At 45.9% G+C, this 25,946-nt stretch overlaps 1 protein-coding gene across 1 annotated transcript; it reads left to right on the forward strand.

The window, feature by feature from the left end:
• Positions 1 to 788: 788 nt before the first annotated feature.
• LOC134057006 (myosin-IIIb-like) lies at positions 789 to 24,933 on the forward strand. Its single transcript, XM_062513974.1, has 28 exons — positions 789 to 932; positions 1,003 to 1,068; positions 1,144 to 1,274; positions 4,015 to 4,117; positions 6,895 to 6,997; positions 7,483 to 7,639; positions 7,919 to 8,021; positions 8,288 to 8,416; positions 9,609 to 9,717; positions 10,807 to 10,923; positions 11,346 to 11,446; positions 11,869 to 11,955; positions 12,130 to 12,195; positions 12,499 to 12,612; positions 13,555 to 13,666; positions 14,979 to 15,025; positions 15,322 to 15,387; positions 15,666 to 15,785; positions 16,684 to 16,769; positions 17,008 to 17,055; positions 18,576 to 18,623; positions 18,798 to 18,889; positions 20,034 to 20,165; positions 20,513 to 20,628; positions 20,938 to 21,137; positions 23,046 to 23,135; positions 23,982 to 24,147; positions 24,478 to 24,933. The coding sequence occupies exons 1-28, from the start codon at positions 789 to 791 to the stop codon at positions 24,931 to 24,933; spliced, it is 3,309 nt and encodes a 1,102-aa protein (XP_062369958.1).
• Positions 24,934 to 25,946: the final 1,013 nt, after the last annotated feature.

Below are 25,946 nucleotides of genomic sequence, written 5' to 3' on the forward strand. Positions count from 1 at the left end.
CCAGTCCTCAGACACCCTGACAAGTAAAGGAGTAAATATTGCAGAAGTTAATACTGAAACTAAAATATGCACCTAGCCTTCCTTCAGTTTGCTTGTGCTGCAAGGGTATTAAAAATGCATTTTGGATCAGTCAAAACCAAGGGCATTATATTTTTTTCAGTGAAGATAGAGAAAAGATACATTAAAATTCTTGCAGGATTGAACAGAATGTTTTCTTGACCAAAAATGAAGCATTTTACTCATTATCAGGTTCTGGTTTGTTTGCTTGTGTGTTTTTAGTCAAATTAAATATGTTTTAAAGAAATGTTTCAAATAAAAAAAAAAAAGAAGCGAAACAAAACAAAAAAATGAGTCCGTTGAAAAACATTTCTAAACGTTAACCAAATTTTTTTCATTAATTCAGGAAATACTTGGTGGAATCAGGGACTAATTTAGCCAAGGGGATCTTTATGGGTCATGCAGCTGAGCCTTGTGACCGGAGTGGGGCTACCGCCGAAATCAAGCTGAGCTGCTCAGAGGGTTCATCCTGCCTAGGACCTTTCCATGGGGGGAGATCGGGACGCGCCGCAACATGACACCAACACCTGCTGCGGTTCCAGTCGCGGCTCTGGCCCCGGTTCTGATCTGGCCCCGGCCCCACGCCGCCCTCGCCGCCCGTTACCTGCCGGTTCCGCCGCCGCCCCGCGTTCAAACGGGGGCCCCGCCCCGGCGGGCGGTCCCGGGGCGGGGCGGGGCCGGAGCTCGGCGGGGCCGGGCCGGGAAGGGCAGGGCAGGGCAGGGCCGTGGCGATGGTGTCGGTGTCGGTGTCGCTGTCGCTGGGGGAGCGTGGTCCCCCGGCCGGCGTGGCCGGGGATCTGGCGGCGCTGGCCGAGCTGGACGAGGCGGCGCTGCTGGCGGGGCTGCGGGAGCGCTTCCTGCAGCAGCACATCTACGTGAGTGCCGGGGGCCGGGGCGGGGGACGGCGGCGGGAGCTCGGCTGATTCGGCTGTCCCGTCCCCACAGACCGACATCGGGGACATCCTCGTCTCCATGAATCCCTTCCAGCCGCTGCCGCTCTACGGGAGAGAGGTGAGCGCCGTGCCCCCCGCCGCGCCCCGCTTCCCCCCCGGCCGCTCACGCCTCTCCGCCGCTGCTTCCCCGCAGGTCTCCGAGCGGTACCGGCGCCTCCAGACCGACGCGCTACCGCCCCACATCTTCGCCGTGGCCAGTCGCGCCTACCACGCCATGCTGGGCCGCGGGGGCGGCGGACCCCGCAACCAGTGCATCCTCATCAGGTGAGGGGCGGCTGGGGGTCCCGGGGCCGGCGGGGGGCCGGGGGCGGCCCCCGAGCTCTCGCTGGGATCTCCCTGCCCAAGGTTCAGGTGGTGAGTCAAAATACATCTTCTCTGGCAACACATTCTTCATCCTGACTGCTTTTGAGATAAATTAGCGGGCGCATCATGAGAACGTGTGGGCAGACAAAACTGGCTTCTGTGGAGCAGCTCGGCCAGCAATCTTTACAGCAGTAAAGATGCCAAATTCACTTCTGATGGGGAACCGGTCTCTGGAATCCAGCTCTGGAAAAAGCCAGTGGGTGCTCTGCTCTGGCAACACAACTACCATGGTAAAAGCTGTTGTAAAAAGTTGGAAGGATGATAATGGAAAGAACCAAATTTCACAAAGCAGAGCTTCCCAAGTGTAACCAAAGAGCAGAAAGAATTAAAGCATGTTTTTCTGCTCTGAGGTCTTTGGGAATCTGGCTGTGGAGGATCTTAAAGTTGTTGGCAGTTCTGCGTATTAGAAGTCAGGGAAAAGTGGTTCTTTTAACCAAAGAACCTACTAGTATCATGAACATTTCACTCCATCTTGTCTCTCTTGTTCTGCTGGAGCTCTGCACCAGAAAAGGTAGCATCATTTAGCAGACAAAGCTTCAAACAATGTCAACTAGCAGAAAAAGCATTGAACAGGAAGGAGAAAGCCTTGAAACATTAACTGCCTCATCCCGTCCCTAGAACTGAGTATTGTAGAGAACAATTTAAATATTGCCTGAGTTAAAATACTGCTTGCCAGTTATTTGATTTAATGATCCTTCATACTTGCCTTCTGATCATTTTATCAGTACTTTCAGTGTGCATTGTGTGGAAGTCAATTGCTGAATCACTGCTGAGTGTTTTGGTGGGACTATGAGCTGACTTTGAGGGGTACTTGAGTCCAACTCATTTCAGTAGCCTTCAGGCCATTGGTACATGTGCTTTACATGAAGTGCTCTCAGGAGGCAGTGACTGTGGAGTCAGTAGGTGCAAGAGGCACTCCTGGTAGGGCTCTGGGGGATAGAGAACAGTATTTGTATTTGTCTTAGGAGGTGGAAGACGAGAAGGAGTAACCTGTGAGAAAATTTACTAAGTGGTCAGTAGTCTGGTTGTATTCTGCCCGCAGTTCAGAGATGAGTCTGATACACATCTGTGCATCTTGCAACCTTTTACTTAGTCTGTATGTTACTGCCACAGGAAGTTTGTGGTTTTCCTCTCTATGGGTGGTGAAACACTGATTAGCAAGTTTTCCTTCATGAGCACATTTGGGATGAACAGGGAAGATGACGTCACTCCTGTTAGACCACAGTTCACCACAACAGCACAGGGACACATCAGGATCTGCTGGCCCTTGTGGTCTCTATACTGTCTCCAACTGAGTTTGAACAGTAAACTGGATAGCGTTCTTTGGAGATGATGTTGGATGAAGCAGCTGCTGCCAGATCTAAGTGTTCATTGCTGCCAAATTGTCCCCAGCTACAAATTCTACTGGCTCCTCTTGCCTTCCCAGTCCCAAAGGACATTATTCATAGCCTGTATCAGCTGCAGCACAGCACTTGGGTCACCTGAAGATGACTTTGCATTTTATCAGAGCTGCGGGCAGTTACACACCTGCCATGCTTACAGGACCTCGTGAAGGTGTTGTGCTTGTTGGAGGGTCTAAGGTCAAGCTTGAACCATGGAAGTGCTGTTGGATTTATATATTTTGTTTGTTTGTTTGTTTGTTTTTGTGGAGAAGGGAAGACCAGGGGCACTAGATGTCATGTTCTCAACTGGCACAACGGTTTTATTTTGTTTGTATGTATTTGGATGATTGTGGTCAGACCTGTGCTTGAGATCAGGTGCCTGCTGTAGTACCTGAGGTTTTTAGCCACCAGTGACACATACTTTATACCAAGTGTAGAGCCCCTGGGAGCTCCAAAGCAATAAAGCCACGCCACGTGTTCAAAGGTCAGCTCAAAGGAAATGGTGACCTGCCCTCAAGTATACCTCCAGCATTTCCTGCATTTATTTTTTTTCATATGCTTCATGCATATGCTGAAGTTCTCAGCTGGTGTGATGTTGTCAGTTAAGGACATGCTGTCTCACTGATTGTATGTTCCTTCTCCCTGGACAGGGGAAACTGCACTTTCCAAGTGCTGGTTGTTTGACTTGGAGGTGGAGGCACCATGAATGTTTGTCAGCAGAGTGACGTGGATGTGTGACAGCACAGTGACATGCTTTGCTGGCACTGTGGGAATGTGGGCAGCTTTACACCTGCATCCCCACCTGTCCAGCACATGGATGTGTGAAACACCCGAGATCTGAGACTGCCACAGCACCTCGTGATCGGTATCTAGGGGTGGATGTGATGCAGATAGGGTAAATCTTTCTGGAAAAAGAGGAAATTGTTGGCTCCAGCTTATGCAAGGGAGTTGATGCACCAGATAACTTTTGAAGCAGGGTAAATGGCCTGTCTGGTACATCCCATCCAGAGGTGACAACATAGGGTATATTTGTACTCCCTTGGAGAGTTGGGAAAAAATTCCCTGATGAAGGATCAGAACCTCATGGGACACCCTGTGTAAAGCTGTGGTGTGTGAGATTTTACTCACACATGTGATTTTGCTGAAAAAATTGTGAAACTCTTGTAGAGCACTCTCAAGTAATGGAGTACTTGAGCCATAAAGGGGCAGAACAACTATACTTTAAGGTTGATGGAATTTATTTTGCTTTTGCTTGGCAGTGGAGAGAGTGGTGCTGGGAAAACAGAGAGTACGAAGTTGTTGTTGCAGCACATAATGAACCTATGCAAAGGCAACTTACAGCTGGAACAGCAGATACTTCAGGTAGGTCATTGCAGGATGGTGCTTGAAGGTGCAGAAGCAACACTGCTGCAAGACAACTTGTGTTAGGCTTAGGAAGCCTGCTGGTGAATCACCCTTGGAAATCAGGGAGGTACACATAAGACACATAAGAAAATAGAGGATAAGAATTGTGAGATATCTGGCCACAAATTAGAAGGGTTAATAGGTCAGTAATTTTTTTTTCTGGAGATGATTCTTAAATTGGAGAAAACTATTTCAGTCATTTATCATATTCTCTGTTACAAGAGATTGGTGGCATTTTTCCAAATAAGTTCCTGTTTGAGCTAGAACAAGGACTTTAATTAGAAAAATGAGATCTTGCTTTAATGCTAAAGAAGGATGAAGAATTCACACACACTTTAGTAACCTATCCTTGGCTACTTATACTGCCAGGCATATACCTGCTAGCTGGCTAACTGCCATCCTTGCTCTTTTCATATATCTTTGCTAGCTCATTTTAAAATATATTGAACTTTTGGGCCTGAAATATTTCCTCTTGAATTTCTCCCCAGAGAGTTGTGAGGTTTTCTTTCAAACAAATCATACTTTAAACCTTCTGCGTGATAGATTAAGAAGAGTGAGTTCTTGGACTACTTCACATTACTATCTGTCTTCTCACATTTCCTGTAGAAACATAGACGTCTTTCTCTGTGTGGTAGGTTAACATCAATCAGTGCCCACCAAACCGCTCCATCACTCCCCCTCCTTAACCAGGAGGGGTAGAAAAACATAACAAAATCTCATGGGTTGAGATAAGGACTGTGAGGTCACTCAGCAGCAACCATCACATACAAAAGAGGCTCAGGCTAGGGAAATTAAATTAAATTTCTTGCCAGTTAATATCAGAGTAGGATAATGAGAACTGAGAACAAATCTTGAAACACTTTCCCCAACTCCTTCCTTCTCCCTAGGCTCAACTTGACTCCCAGTTTCTCTACCTTCTTCCCTCAGGCAGTGCAGGCAGATAGGGAATGGGTGTTGAGGTCATTCATCACAGATTATCTGTGCTATGTCTTCTTCCTCATGTTCTTCCCCTCCTCCAGCATAGGATCTCTCCCACAGGAAACAGTCCTTCAGGACCAGACTGTTCCAGAGTGGGTGCCTTGATGTGATGCAGTCCTTCAGGGGCAGATTGCTCCAATGTCAGTATTGTCCAATGGGTATTGTACATCTGTACTTTAGGAACAGACTGCTCCAATCTGTGTTCCCTCTACAAGGTACAGTCCTTCAGGAACAGGGTTCTCCAGTGTGAGCCCCCCACAGGGTCACAAGTCCTATCATCAAACCTGCTCCAGCATGGGCTTCTCCACACAGGTCGCAGGTCCTGCCAGGAGGGCTTCCCATGGGGTCACAGCCTCCTTTGGGCACCCAACTGCTGTGGTGTGGGCTCCTCCAGGGGCTGCAGGTGGATCTCTGCTGCCCCCAGTCCCCCAGGGGCTGCAGGTGGATCTCTGCTCCCCCCAGTCCCCCAGGGGCTGTGGGGGCTCAGCTGCCTCACCATGGGCTGCACCAGGGGCTGCAGGGGAATCTCTGCTCTGGCAGCTGGAGCAGCTCCTGCCCCTCCTCCTTCACTGACCCGGTGGCTGCAGAGCTCTTCCTCTCACACAGCCTCACTCCTTTCTCCCTTCTGTGGGTGTGCAGCAGTTTTTATCCCAGAGGCGCTGCCACTGTCTCTGGTGGGCTCAGCCTTGTCCAGTGTCAGGTCTGTATGGGAGCCAGCTGGCATTGGCTCTGTTGGACATGGGGAAAGTGTCTGGCATTTCCTCACAGAAAACAGCTTTAGTTCCTCCTGTGACCAATATAATGACACATAAACCAAATGCCTTGTGCTGTGCCTTGGGCTCTGGAATGGCATATTAATTCAGTGTGGTCTCATCCGTGGTGGATCCAAGGTGAATGCCTGTGCTGGGTTGATATGTTAATACACCTGCTGTCTCTGCTTAGAGCTGGCTTGGGCCACACTTCCAGGCTTCTTCTGACCTGAGCAGGTTCCACAAGCCGGAGAGCTGTGTTTGCTCAGCAGAGAGCCTAGAACCAGCCTGCAGTTCCTTCACTGGAAATAACAGATGAGCTGCCTTTGGAAAGCCTAGAGGTGACAGTGAAGAAATAATGTGCATCTTATTTGGTTCCTATAGATATATCCAAGGACTATGTTAGTCCTTTGGGGAATTACAGTCATACCCTAAAGCTGTGTTCAACAGACTGTCCAGCTTCTATTCTGAGACGTTGTTCTTCCACTTGATAGGCATCCTTTGCTCAAATACAGAAAAATGATCATTTTGCCACCTTTGCATCCACCTTAGCAAGCTGGTCTGATTGTTCCATTAATTTCTTTATAATGTCTATATGTCTACCAGTTTCAGTAGCTAAGCTGTCATACTTACATTAACTGAGTGCCATGATGACTTTGGTTATTGCTGTTGTATAGCACTCAATTTATTTATTGACAACAGATACTGTGTGGAAATAGGTTATACCAACCTTATCTTTTAACAAATGACTCAGTGACCTTACTGAGATCCCATCATTTCAATTGTACTGATGATCGTTATTCTCATGCTGCTTAGTATTTGTGATATTTGCCTCTTTGAATTTCTTTATCCAGGCAGAGATAAAATAGGTGCTCCTCCATATTCATGGAGTGGTTCCTTTTCCAGCTGAACTCTGAATAGCAAATGGTAAAGATAAGGTTTTTCAGGTCAATTAGATTGGACCAATTCGTCTGAAGAATGGTTGTTCTGCTTCTTCACTTGTTTTAGGTGAATCCGTTGCTTGAAGCTTTTGGCAATGCCCAAACAGTGATGAATGACAACAGCAGCCGCTTTGGAAAATACATACAGCTGCGTTTCCAGAAAAATACAGGTAAAGTCAAGGTCTGGGGACTAGTCTGGGGAGTGGTTAGGAACTGCAGGGAGTGGACTGAGTATCCAAAACTTGTGAAGGATAAAATTTTGGTGCATGGTTACTTGTGGGTAGGGTGTGCAATTAAGTAGAATCACACAGCAACCAGAGTTGGATAGGATCTGGATAGAATTAGGCCTGGGTTTGGGCAGTGTGTGAGTATGGGAAGGATATGAGAGTGAGAGTGCAGGGTAAGTGTCAGCAATACTCTGTGATGTAAGAGGCCTTTGTTTCTGCTAAAAGAGGTGAACAGTAATCTCTAAGACCACAGGAGGCATGAAGAAGTCCATTTCCAGTGTGCTGGGCAGCCTAGAGGGTCTTGCACACAGAAAAGTTAATTTAGATGCCTCTGTGATCCTGGCACCACAGAGGAGATATGGGACAGCCCAGGCAGCTTCATGTCCCCCAGAGTGAAGTTCCTCACCCTGTCACCTTTTTGTGTGCAGTGCAAGGTGCAAAGCTGAGTGAGTACCTGTTAGAGAAGTCACGGGTGGTGCAACAAGATACTGGGGAAAGGAATTTCCACATCTTCTACTATATGTTTGCTGGACTATCTTCAGAGCAGAAGGAGATGTATGGGTTATTGGATCCTTCCCTCTACAGGTGCGTCAAAGGCAGACCCTAGTTTAGTCTTGGTGATGGGTGGTGAAGGGGAAAATGGCATAATGGAGTTTTTTCTCTTCCCTGGGGTTGTATCTGTGAGTGAGTGAAAACTGGAGTGGGATCACCCTGGAAGTTGGGAGGTCTGGGGTCTCTGCTGCACTACCTTGGAAAAGTTTATTTCCCCTTCATGTTTCCACTTCTGGTGATCTCCTTGGTTCCCGTGGGGTAAGTTGCAGTGCCAACTGTGTGACAGTTTTTATGGCATATGCACTTTCTCAGGTACATAAGTGGACGATTTGGTACAAAGGAAGTAGCTGAACGCTGGAAACACAAATACCAAGAGGTTTGCAATGCCCTTGACATGGTGGGCTTCCAAGAACAGGTTAGTCCTGGGGCTGTTTCATTTCCATCTATGCTTCCTGCAGGCAGAGGGTTTCTTTCTAGCTGCTCCTTTGAAGCTCAGTCCTAATTATTTCTCTAGATTTTCCATGTCACTTGCAGACCACCTGATACTGCCAGACTTTGTAGAGAGCTTTTTCCCACAGGTCGCCTGTGCCTCTTCTCTTAACCTCTCCAAATTCTGGATCCTCTGTGTTGTACATGCTACATGCTGGTAGGTTTTTCAATCACTTTTCTTTTGTGTTTTAGGAGCAAGTGGACATGCAGGCTATCTTGGCTGGTGTGCTGTCTCTTGGCAATGTGACCTTTGAGCCTGAGGAGAGCAATGGGTCTGTAAAAGTCAGTGAAGCCTCTCAGGGATGGCTGAAGGCTGCAGCGGTGAGTCACAAGAAATGTTGATGGAAACCTTATGGGTATGATGCTCTTCCCCGCTGGCTGAGTGACTGTAGGATCTGTTCCTGCCAGAGGATGTTTCTGCCTCAGAATGGAGAGGTTTCTAAAGAACAAGGTTTGTTTTTTTTGGAAATGTACAGTTTGACCCCATGACAGCATTTGTGTTCACTGATATTGATCCCTAAAGACATATGTCTCAGCTTCTTCTTCTTGTGTGTCTAGAACCAGTGTCTTACAAAGTCAGCATATACTTTGCTGACTTCATAAAACACAAGCTTTTTAAAACTGCTTTATGTTAGTGAGTGTGACAGCACCTTGGAGAAATTCAGGTGTGCAATATCTGCACACTAGTTCTGTGTTTTCACTAGATTTTGTCCAAGAATGCCACTCTAAGTGCTGTCTTTTTTTTTGTTGGTTATCTTGAATTAAGCTTTCTACTACTTTGCATGAAATTATCACAGATAAAGAAGTTGTATTTCCAAGGACCGTTCTTTTTTTGTTGCATGGGATAAAGAAGTTACACTGCTTTGTTAAGAGCACAGGAAAAAAAGTAACATACTTCTCCCCTTCTTTGTTCTTTTCATTTTGACCTATTTGAAATCCCAACACCCTTGCTCTTTAGTTTCATTCCCATCTCTTTGCCTGTTTCCCTCCTACACCATACCTGAAACAACCACCTATGTCTGTTCAGCAGCCAACTTATTTTTATCTTGTTTCTGAAAGCCTGCTCCTCATTTCTTGCCCACAGGAGGGGAATTCCTGTTAAATCACTGAGGGGTTCAGTGTGTCTGAGTTTGCTTTGTTTCCTGCCTCTCTTGTGGGCTCCTGTGACTCTGATGCTTCAGCATCTGCACAGTCACCTCGGTGTGGTGCTGTTCAATAAGTCATTAAACCACTCAGCGGGGACTGGCGCGGCTCCTAAAGAAGGTGAAAGGTGGCAGCACTCGGAGAGCTGAACAAAAAGTGTTTGAGACCGAGTGTGAGAGGTTGGTCACTGCAGGGGAGGAGCAGATCAGAGCCCACATCTGACTCTGGTGCCAGCAGTAGCGCTTGCCTTACAGTGGGACTCAAAGGCCTGAGCCTGAATCATGACCCCATTGCACATAGGCAGACACAATCTCCACGAGCAGAGTAAGAGGTTACAACTGTCTGTCCTTGTCTATTTCCTGTTTCCCAGGGTCAGTTTGGAGTCCAGGAAGATGAGCTGTTAAAATGCCTGATTTGTACAACATCAGTGACCCGAGGGGAACAGATCCAGCGTTTTCACACCCAGCAGCAGGCAGAAGGTAGGAAACACAATGAATTGCAGATGTGCTGGCTAGAAAAACTGTTGATGGAAGGGTATCCCCACACATGTGCAGCTTGTTTGGAACAAAGATGTCCTTCTGCACCCCTTCATTCCTCTCACACAGAGGCAAGTATGTCAGTGTTTATCTATTTAGTCTCTAACTGACATGTAGGGCCATGAATGCTGCTTTTGTTTGGTCTCCAGGAGACTGCAGAGATTAAATGAGAAACCAAGGAATTAGCTTTGCTTTCTGCCTCAGTCCAGCCCAGAATGAAATTCTGGGTATTTGTGCAAAAGAGGAGAAGGCTCCTGTTGCAGAGTGCTGGCACTGTGCAAAGCTCTAGGTAATAGATGGAGAAAGAACCATGAGAACAATAAGATGTCACAGTGTCAGGAATGGAGTGAAAAGAGTGAAATAGCAAATGTGAGGTGTTATTTTCCCTTTCAGTAAAACAAGAAAATAATCTAAAAAAGTTAATTAAAAAGAAAGAATACAGCTTCAAGTATATGAAAGAAGAAAATGAAAGTGAAATGAGATTAGCCAGTTCTGTTTTACAAATCTCTCTAAACAATAAAATATCTTTATTCATACATATATCTTTATTCATACATAATGTTAACTTGGTCTCCTTCTTAGACTGTCATCAAGCTTTCCATCAATTGGGTCCTTTTCTTGCCTTCAGCATTTAAACACTTAGTAACTGTGGTCTAGGAGGAAGAGAACCATCCAGTTTTCCAAGTAAAATTTGGAGCTTCTCCCTTAGTTCAGCAGTGAGGGGAACCATACTTAGTATATCTTCAGAGGGGAAAGCAAGTATCTGGATATTCCAAACAGTGGCATGACTCAAAAATGCCTGGTGTGGCATAACTGATCTTGTAGAAAGATTGTGAAGATTTTGCAATTAAATTGCTGTTTTTACAGCTCCCACTTACAAAGGGTGGGGACAATGCACTGTTTTTCTGATCTTTAGAGCAGCTTTATACAAGCACTGTTGCTAGAGGTGGATGTATTGAGCCAGCGTGTGTGTGCTGTTCCCTGCTCTCCTGTGAAGCCCATCAGTGAGTTGCTGCTGTTTCCTCTGTGCAGATGCTCGGGATTCAATTGCAAAGGTGGCCTATGGCCGAGTGTTTGGCTGGATTGTTTGTAAGATCAATGAGCTGCTGGCTGAAAATGTGGATCCTGAGGTGGAACTGAGTGAGATAGGTGAGTTCTGCCTTCCTTGGTCCTGTTCCATTCTCAAATGTGCACCCCTCAGCCACGATGAAGGACAGGCACAGCATGAGATTTCACAGAGATTGCATGCTGGGGTGCATTATCAGAACTGTGACCCTGCTAGAGATAAGCCTGTAGGGCTTTGTTTGACTCCGAGCAGTCAGTTGATCTGAAGCAACTGTGAGGCTGTAGCTCTGGGGCACTCTGTCTTAGCAGAGAAACCAAGCTGACATCGGTCTTCTCTTAACTAACTCTTCAAACTGTGGAAGAGATGCCACTGGTGTCTCTCTTGGCCACATTTTCTCTGTGCCACAAGAGTTGTGTGATAAGAGATTTAGTTGTGTGTTGGTGTACACAGTAATCTGCAGGGATGGTCTGCAGGTTCCATAATGTGCTCTTCTTCCCTTTTTTAGGCATATTGGATATTTTTGGGTTTGAAAACTTTGCAGTGAATCGTTTTGAACAGCTTTGTATAAACTTGGCCAATGAGCAGCTGCAGCATTTCTTCAACCATGTAAGTCTGCTGAGGGTGACCTCACCTTGTGTGGCAGAGAAAGCAGAACACTGCTCTACCTGGCACATGCAGGAGAGCTTGGGGAAAAACAGATCTATTGCCTAGAAGGACAGAAATAGTAAATAGTGAAGCAGGATAGAGAGCAGGGACAGGAAAGGAAGAGGTAGAAGGATCAAGCAGTAACCAAAGTCGTAATAGCAGGGACACTTACACTCTGACAAGTGTTCCTGCTTTATGCACTAGCACCAGTGAATGCCAGGGTTACAGAGAGCCACGGAGAACAGCAGCTACATCTTGGACCTCTCATGCTGTGGCCAAGAGTGCCACACCTCCATCCTCTTGTTCAGGGAAGAAAGGAAGATGTTCATGGTTTATCTAGCCAAGTCTGATGGGTGCTTCAGCCTCTTTTTTCTTTATTTCAGCACATTTTCCAGCTGGAGCAGGCTGCCTATAAGGAAGAAGGGCTGCCTTGGGAGACCATCACATTCAACAATAATGAACCTATTCTGGTGAGTGAGAGGACTGACAGAATATAATTGCTCTGTCCAGCCAAGAGAAAAATCTTGCTCTTTCTACCATGAGGAAGAGATTCACCTGGGAAGAATCTCTGCAAATTGTGGTGAGGGTGAGAGAGGATGTCCTGCCCTGCTTTACGTATGTGTTATGCATCTTCTTGCCTGCAGAATCTGCTCCTGGCCAAGCCACTTGGGCTCCTGTCTCTTCTGGATGAGCAGAGTGCGTTCCCTCAGGTGTGTATGAAAGAAGAGGCAGAGAAAATATTCTGGGGGCTAATATACCAATGAATACCTGGACTACAAAAAAAAGCTCTTGAGTTGGAGTGCAGGATGAGCAGAGGTGTCCCCATGAGTGACTTATGAGTCAGAACATCCAGATCAGGGGTAGTTTAGTGACACTGACATCCCTGAGAGGAGTCAGAGAGAAGGTACAGCAGAAGACTATTGCACAGCCAAGGATACTTCCAAGGCTTTGTTTTGATTCCATGTATCCTCATCAGGCCTCTGTTGCAGCTTACAAAATGTGTTCTCTTGCAGGCAACTGATAAGACATTTGTGGATAAACTAAACAGCAGCTTTAAAGGGAGTTTACACTTCCAGCCAGCCCGAGGTCGTGTTTTGGGCTTCAGCATCATGCACTATGCTGGGAAAGTACGTATTGTTTGCAGGAAGAATGCTGTTGTAGTGTATGTTGGAGGGGGTGGAAATGTTACCTGATAAATAAGACTTTGATGTTTAGGAACGTGTGATCTGAGGATGACACTAACAGAAGTGATGTGTTCCAACGGATTGCCTCCTAGAATTCCTTGTGATTTGTGCAAAAGGTACAGGAAGATAAGACACCTGGGGAAAGTGTGGCTACCTCTGAGAACTGTAGGACATTAGAAGAAACTGCTATTCTTCTAATCACCATTCTATTAGAACTCTATTGTAAAATAGTCATTTATAAGTAAAAGTACTGTGTCCACTGTGGAGCACCAAAGGACAGGCTAAAGGCTTTTTCTTTACTCATTGGGTTCCAGACCATAGCAGTGACTGTTTTTTCTCAAACAACTGGGAACAGTGTGTAAACAGCAGATAATTTATGTTTTGAAAGTGGAGGCAGTTATTTACACATTCACTGGTATCTAAGCAGCTTGAGATTTAGCACTATTGCATGTAACTTTACTGCCATCAGTATTGAATGCATTGGTCCACATTAAGTTGAATTGATTTAAGATAATTTTTGGAACAGGAGCAAATATGACAATTCAGGTCATTGTAACTTGCATCATAGTAATGTAATCTCAGCATTGTTGCCTAAGTTATTATTTGTGACATTCATTATTACAAAAATTAACATTTAACATGTAAAAGGTGAATGTGTTGGTGTTAGGCTGCACTCTTGTGGTTCTGATGCCTCTGGCATGTGCATGGTTTTGTTCCTCAGGGCTGGCATCTGAATGGGGTGCATGTATGTTTAAAGAATTAATGTGCAAGCCAGAGTATGCTCAGAGTTTAACACATGATCAGCTCCTGGCAGGCTGTGGAAGTGGCTTTTACAGACAGTCTGTGGGCACTGCTCCCCATAATGACCTGCTGGCCTTTCCCCAGGTACAATATGCTGCCAAGGGCTTTCTAGAGAAGAACAGAGACACCTTGCCAGCCAATGTCCGTGGGCTCTTCATCAACAGCATCACCCCTTTGCTCAGTGTGCTGTTCACAGGCAAGTCCTGCACATCCATCATGAGCCAAGGCCCACCTTGGCAGGAGTTAAGTTTGGCCATGAATCTCATGTTTTCCACAGAGTATGTTTCACAGCTGGCAGTGCCAGGGGGACTCTGGGAATGTTGCAGCCTGGAGTGGGGTTCCTGGCATGTACAGAGCTGTCAGAGCTATTTATTCCCTGCTATGGAAAGAAAGGCAGGTTGTATCCCCTTCCAGAGAATTAGCCACCCCTCAGATGCCTTCCCATCTTCTCTAAGGCCAGTGCAAGACTGTCTCCACTGGTCCTTTCTCTACACTCTGTTCTTGTTTAGACATGAAATTGGCCAAGGTCATGGATTCTAAAAACTGAGCTTCACAACTTGTTAAAAAACATTCAGGTCATGCATTATTTTTCTACTACCACTACACTCCCTTTTTCCAGTTATCAAATAGCCTTCAGATTCTCCAAGGCTTCTCATTAAATTAAAAATTTAGAGAAAGGTCAGGTGGATGCTTCTTTGGAAATCAGCTGTCTGAACACAGTAATTCTCATACTGAAATTCTGTAATTTTTTGGTCCCATTCACTCTACTTTCTGGGATTTACAAGAAATAGAGGAATTTCTTTTCTATTGTCCACTGTGTTTTTCTGCTACTGTTCAAGACTATCTTTCTTCATTACCATTTCTGCACTGTTACTGTAGCTACTTAGCCTAGTCCCAACTCTTTGAAAGTTCATAAATATGAGACATAACCTGTACTCAGGTTGGTTGTCCAGCCTGGGCAATGGCTTTAGGTGCTGAACAAAGGGTTTGGTCTAGATGTCCTCCAGAATACACTGCCTACCTCATTCTGTGATTTTATGATTTACATGAAGCCATTGCATCAAGGATTCACAAGACTCTTAGTAGATCCTTTAGTAAATTAAACTTCCCTGATTTTCTCATTCTGTTATTGGATTAGTTAGAATCTATCTGACTTTTAATAACCTCCTGAGTGTAGGTGAGCTCCCCATTTGCTGCCTGTGCCATTCTTCTGCACTATTAGATGCTCATTGATTATAATTCAATTGAAAGTCGTTTAAGTTTATTTAATAGCCTGATTGTCATGTCTTCTCAGTGGCAGAAATTAGTATTGCCTGCCTTGTGTGCTTCATACATTTGCATTTTCTTCTTCATTTTTTTAGCTCTTTCTTTGTAATTCTACATGGTGAAACATAATGACCTGTGATTCAGTATTTGTAAGGTTTGTGTGTGAAGTGAGGTTTGAATGTTTAGCCCTACTGGATTGCAAACGAAGGTACAAAATCAGCTAATTATCTCTGTTCTTCCAGCCACTCTCTCCAGGACAGGGACCCTGATGCCTCATGTGAAAGCCAAGGTATTGCACTTAAGGTCCACATCACAATTGATAAATGTTACCTGATAATTATTATTTGAGAAACTGGCTGAAAAGGGGCAGGCAGAAGTTGGTTTAAAATAAGAACAGTCAGCAATCAGCTTGTAACAGTTTCTCCTTTGTTTTTTACCACGTTTTGTGCTTGCTTCTGCCATTTATATGTTTAGCTTGTCTTCCCTTCTGTTACATCCATTCTCCCTCATTTTTTGCCATCTGCCTTCCAGATGTCAATCAAGCACTTCTTCCCGTGCTGATCCTTTGTTTTGGTCTGGTTACAGGTCATACCAGGAGCAGATGACAAGTTCAACAGCACAAGGAAACAGTCTGCTGGAGCCCAGTTCCGGGTACAGTATCGCTGCCCTGAGATACCCCATGAGATGAAAACTGAAAATTTTGTCCCTCCAAATATCACTGCACTGCTTCCAGAGTGCTAAGCATGGTTAATGCAGACATTATGTAGACAGGGGTTTTCCTGATTGCTGAGCAGGGCTGATCACAGTGGGATGGGCACTGTTGTTGCCAGAAGTTGCTGCAGGGTGAGAAAACATTCCTGCTGCAGGATATTGCAGATCTGGCAGTGCTTTGGCTTAATGGACTGTTGGTCTTCCTCTGCCCTTGCCAGCATTCCCTGATGGCTCTCATGGAGAGGATGTATTCTGCCGACCCACACTTTGTGCGCTGCATAAAGCCCAATAACCAGAAGGAGCCAGGTGTGCTGGACAATCAGGTGGTGCTGCTGCAGGTGAGCAAGAACAGTGTCCTTTACATGGATTTCTGCCGCTTCTGAGTGGGAGGGAAGATTCCACCAAAAGGCTGTGGAAGGTGACTCACTTGTCTCCCCTTGCAAGGGAAAGAGTGGCCACGCTTAATATATGTGTAAAGATTCCAAGTACTTGGTTGTTTTTATGACACAAACTACTCGGTCCAGATTTTGCAGTCTTAGATCGCTCTCATTTCTTTTTCATGAATGCAATGAGATCTGCTTGTCAGGCACTAGGATTCATCTTTGCATCTCCCCCTTGATGGGACTGGTACAGACACTACTCTGGAAAAATTGCTTCCCAGAGGAGACTGTTCTCACCCATCTGCCGGGGCAACTCTGAGTAGAAACCAAGATGGGATTGCGTTAATGGGATCTGAAATGCACTTATATGATTGTATTTGGTTATTCTGTCGGGTCTGAGGTCTAGATGCTTTAAAGAATACTGAAAATGATTGGAAGAGTTCAGAAAGTTCAGCAGCCTCTTTAATGTATATAAGAAAGGATAGGATTAAGAGGAAGTTCATCCATGCCTCAGAGTACTTCTGTGTCTCGATTTGCAAATATGAAGCTATCCTCTAAGGGACAGAGGCAAAGAAGTACCCATGGCTGGAAGGTGAAGTTATTTCAGTCATTGTTTTTTGTGGTTTTCAACTTTTAACTTTTCCAACTTTTAACTCAGAGCAGTTAACCATCAGAGTTCCAGGATGAGGTAAATTCTGTTATTAACCAAGAAAATGTTTTCAGAAAAAAACTTTTTAATTTTGAACTGGAGAAATTTAGGGCTGAATGAAGAAACTTCTGCCTGCAAAGGAGTAAACCAATGCCCTAATGACCTGTTTCTCTTTGTTTTTCTGATCGTCTTTGTGTGCTGCTTCAGCTCCGGTACAATGGACTGCTGGAGACAATCCGTATCCGAAGAGATGGTTTCTCCTGGAGACCCTCCTTTGAGGAATTTGCTGAAAGGTCTTTTAAAACCTCTGAATATTCCTTGTTAGATATTATTTGGGAAGTGACCCTGATAACCAGAGATGGGCTCCTTGCTCCTTGGAAGCATGTGGTCTGAGGTCAGGGGGTTATTTGCTGTGGGAGGCTGAGTAGGAAAGATAGTGATTTGTTGTTGTTTGCTGTCAGGGTGATAAGGATCAGCTCAGCCTATCAAGGATGTGGCTTTTATGTGTTTGTATTGGTTTGTTTTCCACAGATACAGAATTCTTCTAGTTAAACCTGGTGCTCCCCTCACAAAAGAGAGGTAGGAACACTAACTTTGTTGTGTACAGCCTGGTTTGTTCTTCAGGTTTTTACTCTGAGTAGCATGGGAAATCAAGTAAAAGGGACAGACAAAAAGAGGACAGGATTTTGTGGTAATGGGAAACACATTACCTTGCATCCCAGGCAAGGACATTTAATGTTTAAAGAGCATTTGGTACCATGATGAATTAAATCTTTATTGAATTGTTAAGTAGGAATTAAATTCAATTACTGTATATCCTTGTTGTGCTATGAATGAAAACTGACCCATGTATTTAATTTAGGGAGTGACAGTAGCGGTCAAGGGTGTCCCCTGAACTCAGCATGTCAGTCACTGAAGTACTGCTATCAAGGGCTTCTCCAGCCTTTCTCCTGATGGCCACATGGGAGAAGAAGATTAAGACAATGCTGAAAAAGCAGCCAGCACTGAATGTCTCCCAGGCTAGAGAATATGTTTCTAAAGCAAGAATTTTGTCTCTGTACAGTCAAAATATACCATCAGCACTTTTAGAACCCAACTGTTACACACATAAACATCCTTCCAGCTCTGCAGAGGGATAGGGTTTTACCCTGCCATCATTTTCCTCCCTACATCTAAGGCAGCAGCTCCCCACCTCCTCTTCTCCACTTTCCCAGCCTCTCCTTCCTGCCAGTGTCAACTGTGATTGATAGTGGGAATGAATCATGTAAAGAAGCCAGCTGAGAGTTTTTTTTTTTAGTCATTTAAGAAAAGGATTTGAATCATCTCGTAGAACAATTCTCTCCTGGCAGTAGCTCCTCCTGCCTTCACAGTTCTTCCTTGAACTTCCTGATGCTTCTGAACAGTAAGAATTTCAAATCCAACTGAGGTCAAAAGAGAATCTCATAGATGGGGGAGAGATTATTGTAAACAGGCAGTGTGGTGTGTTTGGGGACACAAAAATCATGGGATGCATTTCAGAAAAAAAATCCTGTGGATATGGATTGTGGCACTATGGAATTTGGCTGAGATAAAAGGAAAAAACACTTCTGCTTTCCTGTGTGAGATATTAGTAAAAAGTGCCACTATGATTTCACAGCCTGGATTAGCAGGAGAGAGAAACTGTCTGTGTGTTGCAGCTAGAGCTGCTTTCAGTTCCAAATGTAAGAGAATCTTTCCGTGTGACCCAAATTTTATCACTGGAGTCTGCAAAATGAAACTGGAATTGGAAAACAGAATTTGTCCCAGAAGTCTTGCTGTGCTGACCTTGCAACTTGTATCCTCCAAAGGGCCTGGAAACAAAACCAGGAAAAAGACAATAAAATAGGCTCTACAGAATTGCCTTCCAGAGAGTTGAAGTAAATCTGCCTCTGGGGACCCTTTTTGCTGATGTTCTTCCCAAATGTGATCCTAGCTACACCTCAAGGTGCATTGCAGACTGATATCCAGTTTAGTGACTGTTGGGAATTCCCGAGGCACTTTATGCTCCCTTATGCAACTAAAAAAATTGGTGTTCACATTGGGTGGAAAATGATTTATTTCTCTTTTTTAATCTCTTTCAGCTGCTTGGAGATATTGCAAAGTACAGAGCTGAAAGGCTGGATTTGTGGGTAAGTGTGGATCACTGCTGTTGGGAATGGGAAGCCTAAGATTTTACACATGTAAGCTGTCACCTGGTTCTCTTCAGGGAGAATTCTGTGGTTGTAGGAATAGGCTCTTAAAAGGATAATGGACAAAAGTTTAGATAGTGTTTCTCACTGCATCTTTCTCTTCCAACTTTACAGAAAGTCTCGACTTTTTTTTAAATATTGGCATCAGGAAGAGCTGGCAAAGTATGTGGAGCGACTGGAAAGAGCAGCAGTTATCATACAGAAAGGTGAGCACTGGGACAGGAGCTGATCTTTGACCAGGAGAAGAAAAACCTTTTCTGCAGTCCCTGTTCCACCTTTGCACTTGTGCAGAGGACAGAAGGGCAGGGCAGGAGCCATCTCTGTGTCAGGGCCCTGTGAAGTCAAAGTGCTTATTGCAAATGCCCACATTCCCAGTGCTCATCCTGAATGAGGGAGAGCCCTCACTGTCTGCCTTGGAAAGGGAAAATGTGTGCAGGAGAGCAGGGCTGAGCAGGGAATGCACATGATTAGGCTGTGTCCTGAGGTGTGGCTCACTGTCCTTTGGAGTAAGGATTGTTTGTGGGTTGTGTTGAACTGGGGAGAAGAAAATGAGTGAAGCAGATCTCATTGGTGATTTCTGAGACAGGCAAAAAGGGGTGAAATTTTGGTTTGTTATTTTTTTTCTTTTTCTTTCTACGTGGTACCTAGCAGCCTCTCTGTGAGCACTGTGCAGCCAGGAGGAGGAGGAGTCTGCTGTTCACCCTGCTTATCTCCCCGAGTTGCACTTCTCTTCTGTATGGGTTGCACTGCTGGAGCATCTGAGCAACTTCCAGCTGTGCACCATACATACAGTGTGACAAACATCAGGCAGTCACAAGCTGTGCACTGTTGTTGTCCATGGGGAAGATGTGTGGGTAGTGGGACATGAGAATGTGCAGCTTTCACTTCATGTGTTTTAATAACTCGTAGAGCAGGTGGGATCACACAATGTCTGTAATGCTCCTGGTGAGCCCTGCGATGGCTGCTTATGGGAAAGGTTTTCCTGTGGGCTGGCATCAAGGAAATCCTCTCCTTCATGGTGTCTAGAAGGACAGAGAGATGGATAGTTAACAGGCCATTCTGTGAGGCTTTCATTTTTAGGTATTCAGTGTCCTAGCATTAGAGATGAGAGCTGAGATCTGTAATTTGATTTCTATAAATCTCTGATCTGGCATCTTAGAGAGTAGAAGACAGTTCTCACAGGGTTTGGGCTGCCTGCTCTCAGTAGAATTTTCATTGCTATTTATTGCCATGAATCAGGTGTTGAGGGCTTTACACTGGATGAAGAACTATCTCCCAGTGTTCTTCCCCAAGAGAGTTACGAAAGCACTGACAGCATTTTTTTCCTGACCATGGCTTTTTTCTGAACAGTTTTTAAGGGATTCAGATGCAAGAAGAGTTTCCTAAAACTCTTGGCTGAGCTGAGAGCTCAAGAACAGCGGCTACAGGAGGAGGCAGAGAGAGAAAGACTCCGGCAGCTGGCACTGGCAGCAGAGGCCCAAGGTGAGTTGTTCCCACTCACACTGACCCAGTGCACATCCACTGGTGTGATTGATCACCTTGAAGAGCTGAAAGCTCCAGGTCATGATGGCCTGCCCTCAGATGGGAGCTCCTTCAGTGTGGTGGGCAGGGAGCTGATGATGTTTCTGCTCTTTGGAAGTGTGGCTCCATCTGTGAGGAGCAGAAGCAGCATGGCAAAAGGTCGTTTGCCTGGCTGTGATGGAAGGAGGGCCAGGCTGTGGTTTGACCACATAATCCATGCAGCAGAGCCTATCCCAGTCCTGGGCCTGTGGAGAATGGATCTCATTGATCTTGGATGCTAGATTTCACCTACTTATTTCTTGTTGCAGAAAGAAACTCCTTCCCAGTCCCCATGCCACGAAAGAGGCGCCCTCAGTCTGGTCCTCATCCTTCTGATCAGTCACAACAGCCACCGGTGCCACGGCCACGCAGCAAACTAACAGAGGTAGCAACACTGGGTCTGCTGGGGGCCCCTTAGCCACTTGTGCTGGTTTCCTGCTCCATCCACCTTCTGCGTGCAGCCCCAAGAGAATGTTGTCATTTTTGTTATGAGAAGTGTGAGTCCTGTCCTATTATGTTTAGATAAAAATCTTGGTCAGGACCTTTGAGGAACTGAAAGCAGCTTTTAGTAGTTGGTGGCTGATCTTCCCTTGAGGGACTCAGGAGTGGAGTTACCTGCCGAAGTGACCTCTTCAAATGTCCCCTTCCTTTGACTTTGCTTTCATGCTGACTTTCCCTCTCTCCTTGCTTTCAGTCCACTCCTTTTGATAACTTCTTAAAACCTTCTGTGCCTCGTCCTCTCCTGGGAACTGAGGAACAGACTGGGGAAGAAGCAAAAATGAGGAAACTCAAGAGAGGAGCAACTCTCCGCTGGTTCAAAGAGACACAGGCCCAGAAGGTCATGCAGGATGATGGGGCCTTTCCAAGCTGGCTGCATGGGATGATCAGTCGGAGGTGAGTAGTCTGGACACCGTGACCACAGGTAGAAGCCAATGTGTCCTTAGGACTGCATTAAGTTAGATTGGCCAGGCTTTGCTTAAGGAGTGGGAGTGACCTGCATAACTTGTCCCTTTTAATCTGCAAGCATCAAATTCTTAGGGGAAAGACTGGGAGTCCCTGTCACAGATTGTAAATGCTGAAACTTTATGTAGGTCCATGTAGTGACAATGGAAACTCCTAGTATGTAACTCCACTGTGGGTCCCTAAATACAGATCTGTATAGGGATGGGAGGGTTGCAAAGTAATCAGAGAGGAAATATGTGCATGCACTTTCCCTGTTCTGGACCATCTGCAGAAATATGAAGATGAACTTCTAGGTTGATTCATTATGACTGTTTTTTGTGTTTCAGTATAGGTCAGAAGACCCCAGTTTACAGCAGGAGAATATAGAATTCAGCTTTCTTTTATTTTAAGAAGTATTAAGAGGAACTTTAGTGAGTACTCAATGGCAAACCTCCTCCAAAGTCCCCTGATACAGGAAAAGGAAGGAGTTTTTTTATATTTTTGACTGTCTAAGGAGGGCACAGCATAGGTGGCATTTGCTTCTACTTAGTTTGGAAGAGACATCCACTAAGCCTTTCTTTTTTATGGAGTTGTTTACAAGCCTTTGTTTAAATGCTTGAAGTTTTTTTCTACCAGTGCTTCGCACTTCATTCTCTCGGCTGAGTCAAGCACTGCTTTCTGAGTCAGGAAGTGGCATAATCAGAGAAGTGCTAATTATGCCAGTGATCAGACTGGAGCAGGATGGCAGTGTAGTCTCACATGTGTGCAAATTGATCTGTGGTGCTCTACACTTGTTAACTGCCAATATCCAATATCATGTAATTGGTGGGATTTCTCTGTCAGTGTTGCTGCCATCTGAACGCCCTCATAATTTTACTCCAGTTTCTAACTTTTTTTTTCTATTCAAATGGCCATTTTCCTTCAGTCTTACTAGATCTATATTCTTGGGTTTTTCAGGCTGTCATTGTGAACATTTACTTAGAGACATTACACAGCATATTAGCTTTGTAAAGTTCACTACTGTAGTTCACAGATCCCTGGTAGCTGCATTTCTTTTTAATTTTTTTTAAGATAGTTATTGAGGCCCTAACCTGTAATAATGGTTTTGTTCACAGATGAAAGAATGGAGAGGAATTAGTGTCTGGAAGACAAAGTTGCCTGAATTCAAGTATAGACTAGCCCTGAGCACTGCACAATGAAGGACGTGGTAGATCCTTCCCAAACACACCAGTGTTTAAGCAGAGACTTAAGTTTTCACACAGCAATGTAAGATCAGCTTCATTAAATGGAGCAGCCAGAGCAACCCCAAACTGCACTGGTGATTTGCAGTCACCTTTAGCCTGGAGCAAAGCACATGACAAGCACAAAGCAGAGCTTTGTCTGTTGGGCAGAGAAGGGGAAGACCTCTTTCCAGCGGGAAGTTTAGAAAGCCAGGATAGTGTAATCCAAGTTGGTGCTTTTCCAAGGCGCTGGGCTTACCCAGTACCCCACAACATCCTGACTTCTTCATCCCTGAACCATAGGAAGTGCACACATGCACAGATTCCTCATCTCAATGATGCTTTGTGACATGCTTAGTACTGGAAGACAGCTGTTGCTGTTGCACAATCAGGCTGCTGGAGCAGGTTTGGAGCAGCCCTGCTTGGAGAGGCTTTGGCTGAGAGTATTGTGCTTCTTCAGCCTGTTAGTGCCTCCTGCACCACCAAACCTGAGTCAGGAGACCTGTAGCCAGGGACACGTAGGGCAGATGCTGGGCTCCCTGGGATGCTGCTGGTGTAGCACATGAGGTAGGATGTGAATCCCTACTGTGTGGCAAGGCAACTACTGGCTGTCTGCTGAAAAACTCTTTCCTGATTCTAGGGAAGCTGAAAACTTGCTGATTGACAAGCCTTTGGGTTGCTTTCTTGTTCGGATCAGCCAGAGCCGACCAGGCTACATCTTGACATACCGGTAGGTAATGGACAGAGGAGGCTCAGGAAAAATATTATTGCTCTCTATAACTCCTTGCAGGAGATTGTAGCAAGGTGGGGGTCAGCCTTTTCTTCCAGGGTACTGGCAACAGGACAAGAAGACACAGCCTCAAGCTGTGAAAGGGTAGGATCAGGCTGAACATCAGGAGGAATTTCTTCACAGAAAGGGATGTCAAGCACAGGAACAGGCTGCCCAGGGCACTGGTGGAGTCACCATCCCTGGAGGTATTTAAAAGATGTGTAGATGTGTCACTTGAGGACATGGTTTAATGGTGGATTCAGCAGTGCTGTGTTAAGGGTTGAACTTGAGAGTCTTAAAGGCTTTTTCATCTTAAGTGATTCTATGAAACTGAGCATTGCATTAAATTCTGTGATCCTAGAATTACAGAGTCATAGAATGGTTGAATTCTGTGATTTTATAAAACTGCTTGACAGGAGACTACCTGCTCCACAGAGGAAACCAGTGAGAATCATGTTCAGCCTCTCCTGTAGTGGGTGCCTCAGAGAGGTTGGGGTAGCAGGTGGGATATTGCGGTCTCTTACTGAAAAAATAGACCTGTTTATGGGTGGGGTGCTCTGGCTTCAAGGGTAGAAGTCCTGCTTAGGCTGTTACTCTGTGGCTGAGAAGGCAAACCAGGCTGGAAGGGGATTGTGGCACCTATGAGCACATGTCAGTGCACAGCACACCTCCTGCCTCTGTGGTACTTGTTACTGAGCATCCTGATCACAAGTGGCCTCTGGAGACCACAGGTGCAGGAAGCAGGAACCAGGTTCTGACATGCTGAGGCCCTCTGTCATGACTGTTTCTGCCCATCCCTCTCCCCAGGGGCGAAGGCCGCTGCAGACACTACATGATCCAGATGCAGCCCAATGCACGTTACGTCATCCTGGGGGAGGACCGGGCTCACACCTCACTCACCGAGCTGGTGCAGTATCACCAGACCATGGGCATCCAGCCCTTCATGGAGATACTGACTGTTCCCTGTGGGCAGGTGAATATCATGGGTCGTCAATGGGAAAAGAGAATCAGGCATGGATTTTGCCTTGACTGAGTGGTTAGAGATACTGCAGTACCATCTCCTCTCTCTTCCTGTTGAGGGGTGTCCCATTCTGGCTAAGCAGCTTTGTTATTTCTGCATGCACTGGGAAATGCTGCTAGCTGGGGAGTCCTGGGATGGGGGAGAGGCACTGGTAGGTAGATGACACCCTGCTGCCCCCTGAATGTCAGCAGTGGACACAGATGTGTATTTCTCTTCATTGTGCTGTTTGGTGTGTGTGAAGGGTCTGTGAACCACTGCTGAATCCATTCCTCCTTTCTCCAGAAAAGTAGTGAGAGCTTGTGTTACGAAAATCTGGAGGGTCTCACGCTGAGTTCATCAAAAGACAAGGGGGACACCCCTCCAGAGAAGCAGTCCTGTCCCTCCGTGCCTTCCAGCAGCAAACCTGCTCGGCAGTGGTTCAGGAGGACCAAGAATTTCCAAAACCAGCAGACCTCAGACAAGGGTGGAACCAAGCCCAGCTCTGGAGAGAGCAGCCAACGAGTCTTCCCTCGCCTCCGCTCTTCCATACGCCTGGCCATGCAGGAAATCCAGCAGGTGAGCTGGTTCTTATCCTCTACCAAGCCACAGGGAGTTTTCCTGCCCAGAGACAGGACAGTGAAGGGTTCCACAGCAAGCACTTGGTTTCTTGGCTCCTATGTCATAGGTTTTGTTTGGTGGTCTTGGGATCAAGACTGTATTCCCTGGAATATTCCTTGCCTGCCTGTGCTGCTCCACTAATGCTGTTTCTCTATTTCTCACCACAGTTCACTTCCACTCCCATGAACATGTCTAAACAGAAGAGCTCACTGCACTGAGGATGTGCTGCCTGAGTGACACGGTAAGAGGAGGTGGTGCACAGGAGGGAAAAGAGCAATTGCAATTTCCTGGGAAATGGAGGAGCAAAGGAGCTCTTCCCTTCATGATCCACCTGTAGAATCTCTTGGCCACAAGCTATGTAGAATTACAGCAGAAAAAACAAAGAGCAGCAGCTGGCTTGCATCTCAGGACTACACGGGAAAACCTGGGAAAATCAACCTAAATTTGGGTTCCCAGCAGCTGTGGTGCACAGAGTGCTTGCAGTACAATGGCCAGGCGGCTGGAGGGAGCTCACAGTTTGTTGGAGGCCTGGGGCTGGAAGGATGAGGGCTCTCAGAATGCATACCATAGTAGCCAGCTACAGTGGCTTTGAAGGATGGAGAGGCAGTGGTGTTGGAGAGCCCTGCGGGGTGGCAGAGACAGCGAGAAGGTGAGGCTCAAAACATATGAAAAGGTAGCAGCTTTGTTGCTGTAAAGAGGACTATCAACAAAGTCTAAGCAGTGGAAACACAGCTAGTGGCTGAGATTGTGATACAATGGATGGGTGGCAGAGTCTGAAGTGGGCCAGAAGAGGCCTTTTGACAGACTTTACCTTATCTGAAATATGTGGTGGATGTGCAGCTCCCCTGCCCCACTCAGCTGCTGAAGGCAGGTGGGAGCTGTAGTAGCGCTGTTGTACACCTCTGGAAGAATCTTGGTATGTGTCAGCTGAATGTGGAGAGGGATCAGAAGATCATGCTTTTGGGTGCTGAAGCACTGCAGGGCTTCCAGTCATATACCAGGATTGCCAAGTTTCCTGTGTGGTTCTGGTCCCATGTGGGAATTCATGCGGGAGCAAAGCTTTTTAGCTGGGGCCTGTCTTGTCTTTCTCTTCATAACTGAGAAATACAAGATCACTTCACTAGCTGAAAGAATCCTCTCCCTGAAGTGTTTGG

The sequence above is a fragment of the Cinclus cinclus genome, chromosome Z, assembly GCF_963662255.1.
Source record: "Cinclus cinclus chromosome Z, bCinCin1.1, whole genome shotgun sequence".
In the NCBI taxonomy this organism is placed as follows: Eukaryota; Metazoa; Chordata; class Aves; order Passeriformes; family Cinclidae; genus Cinclus; species Cinclus cinclus.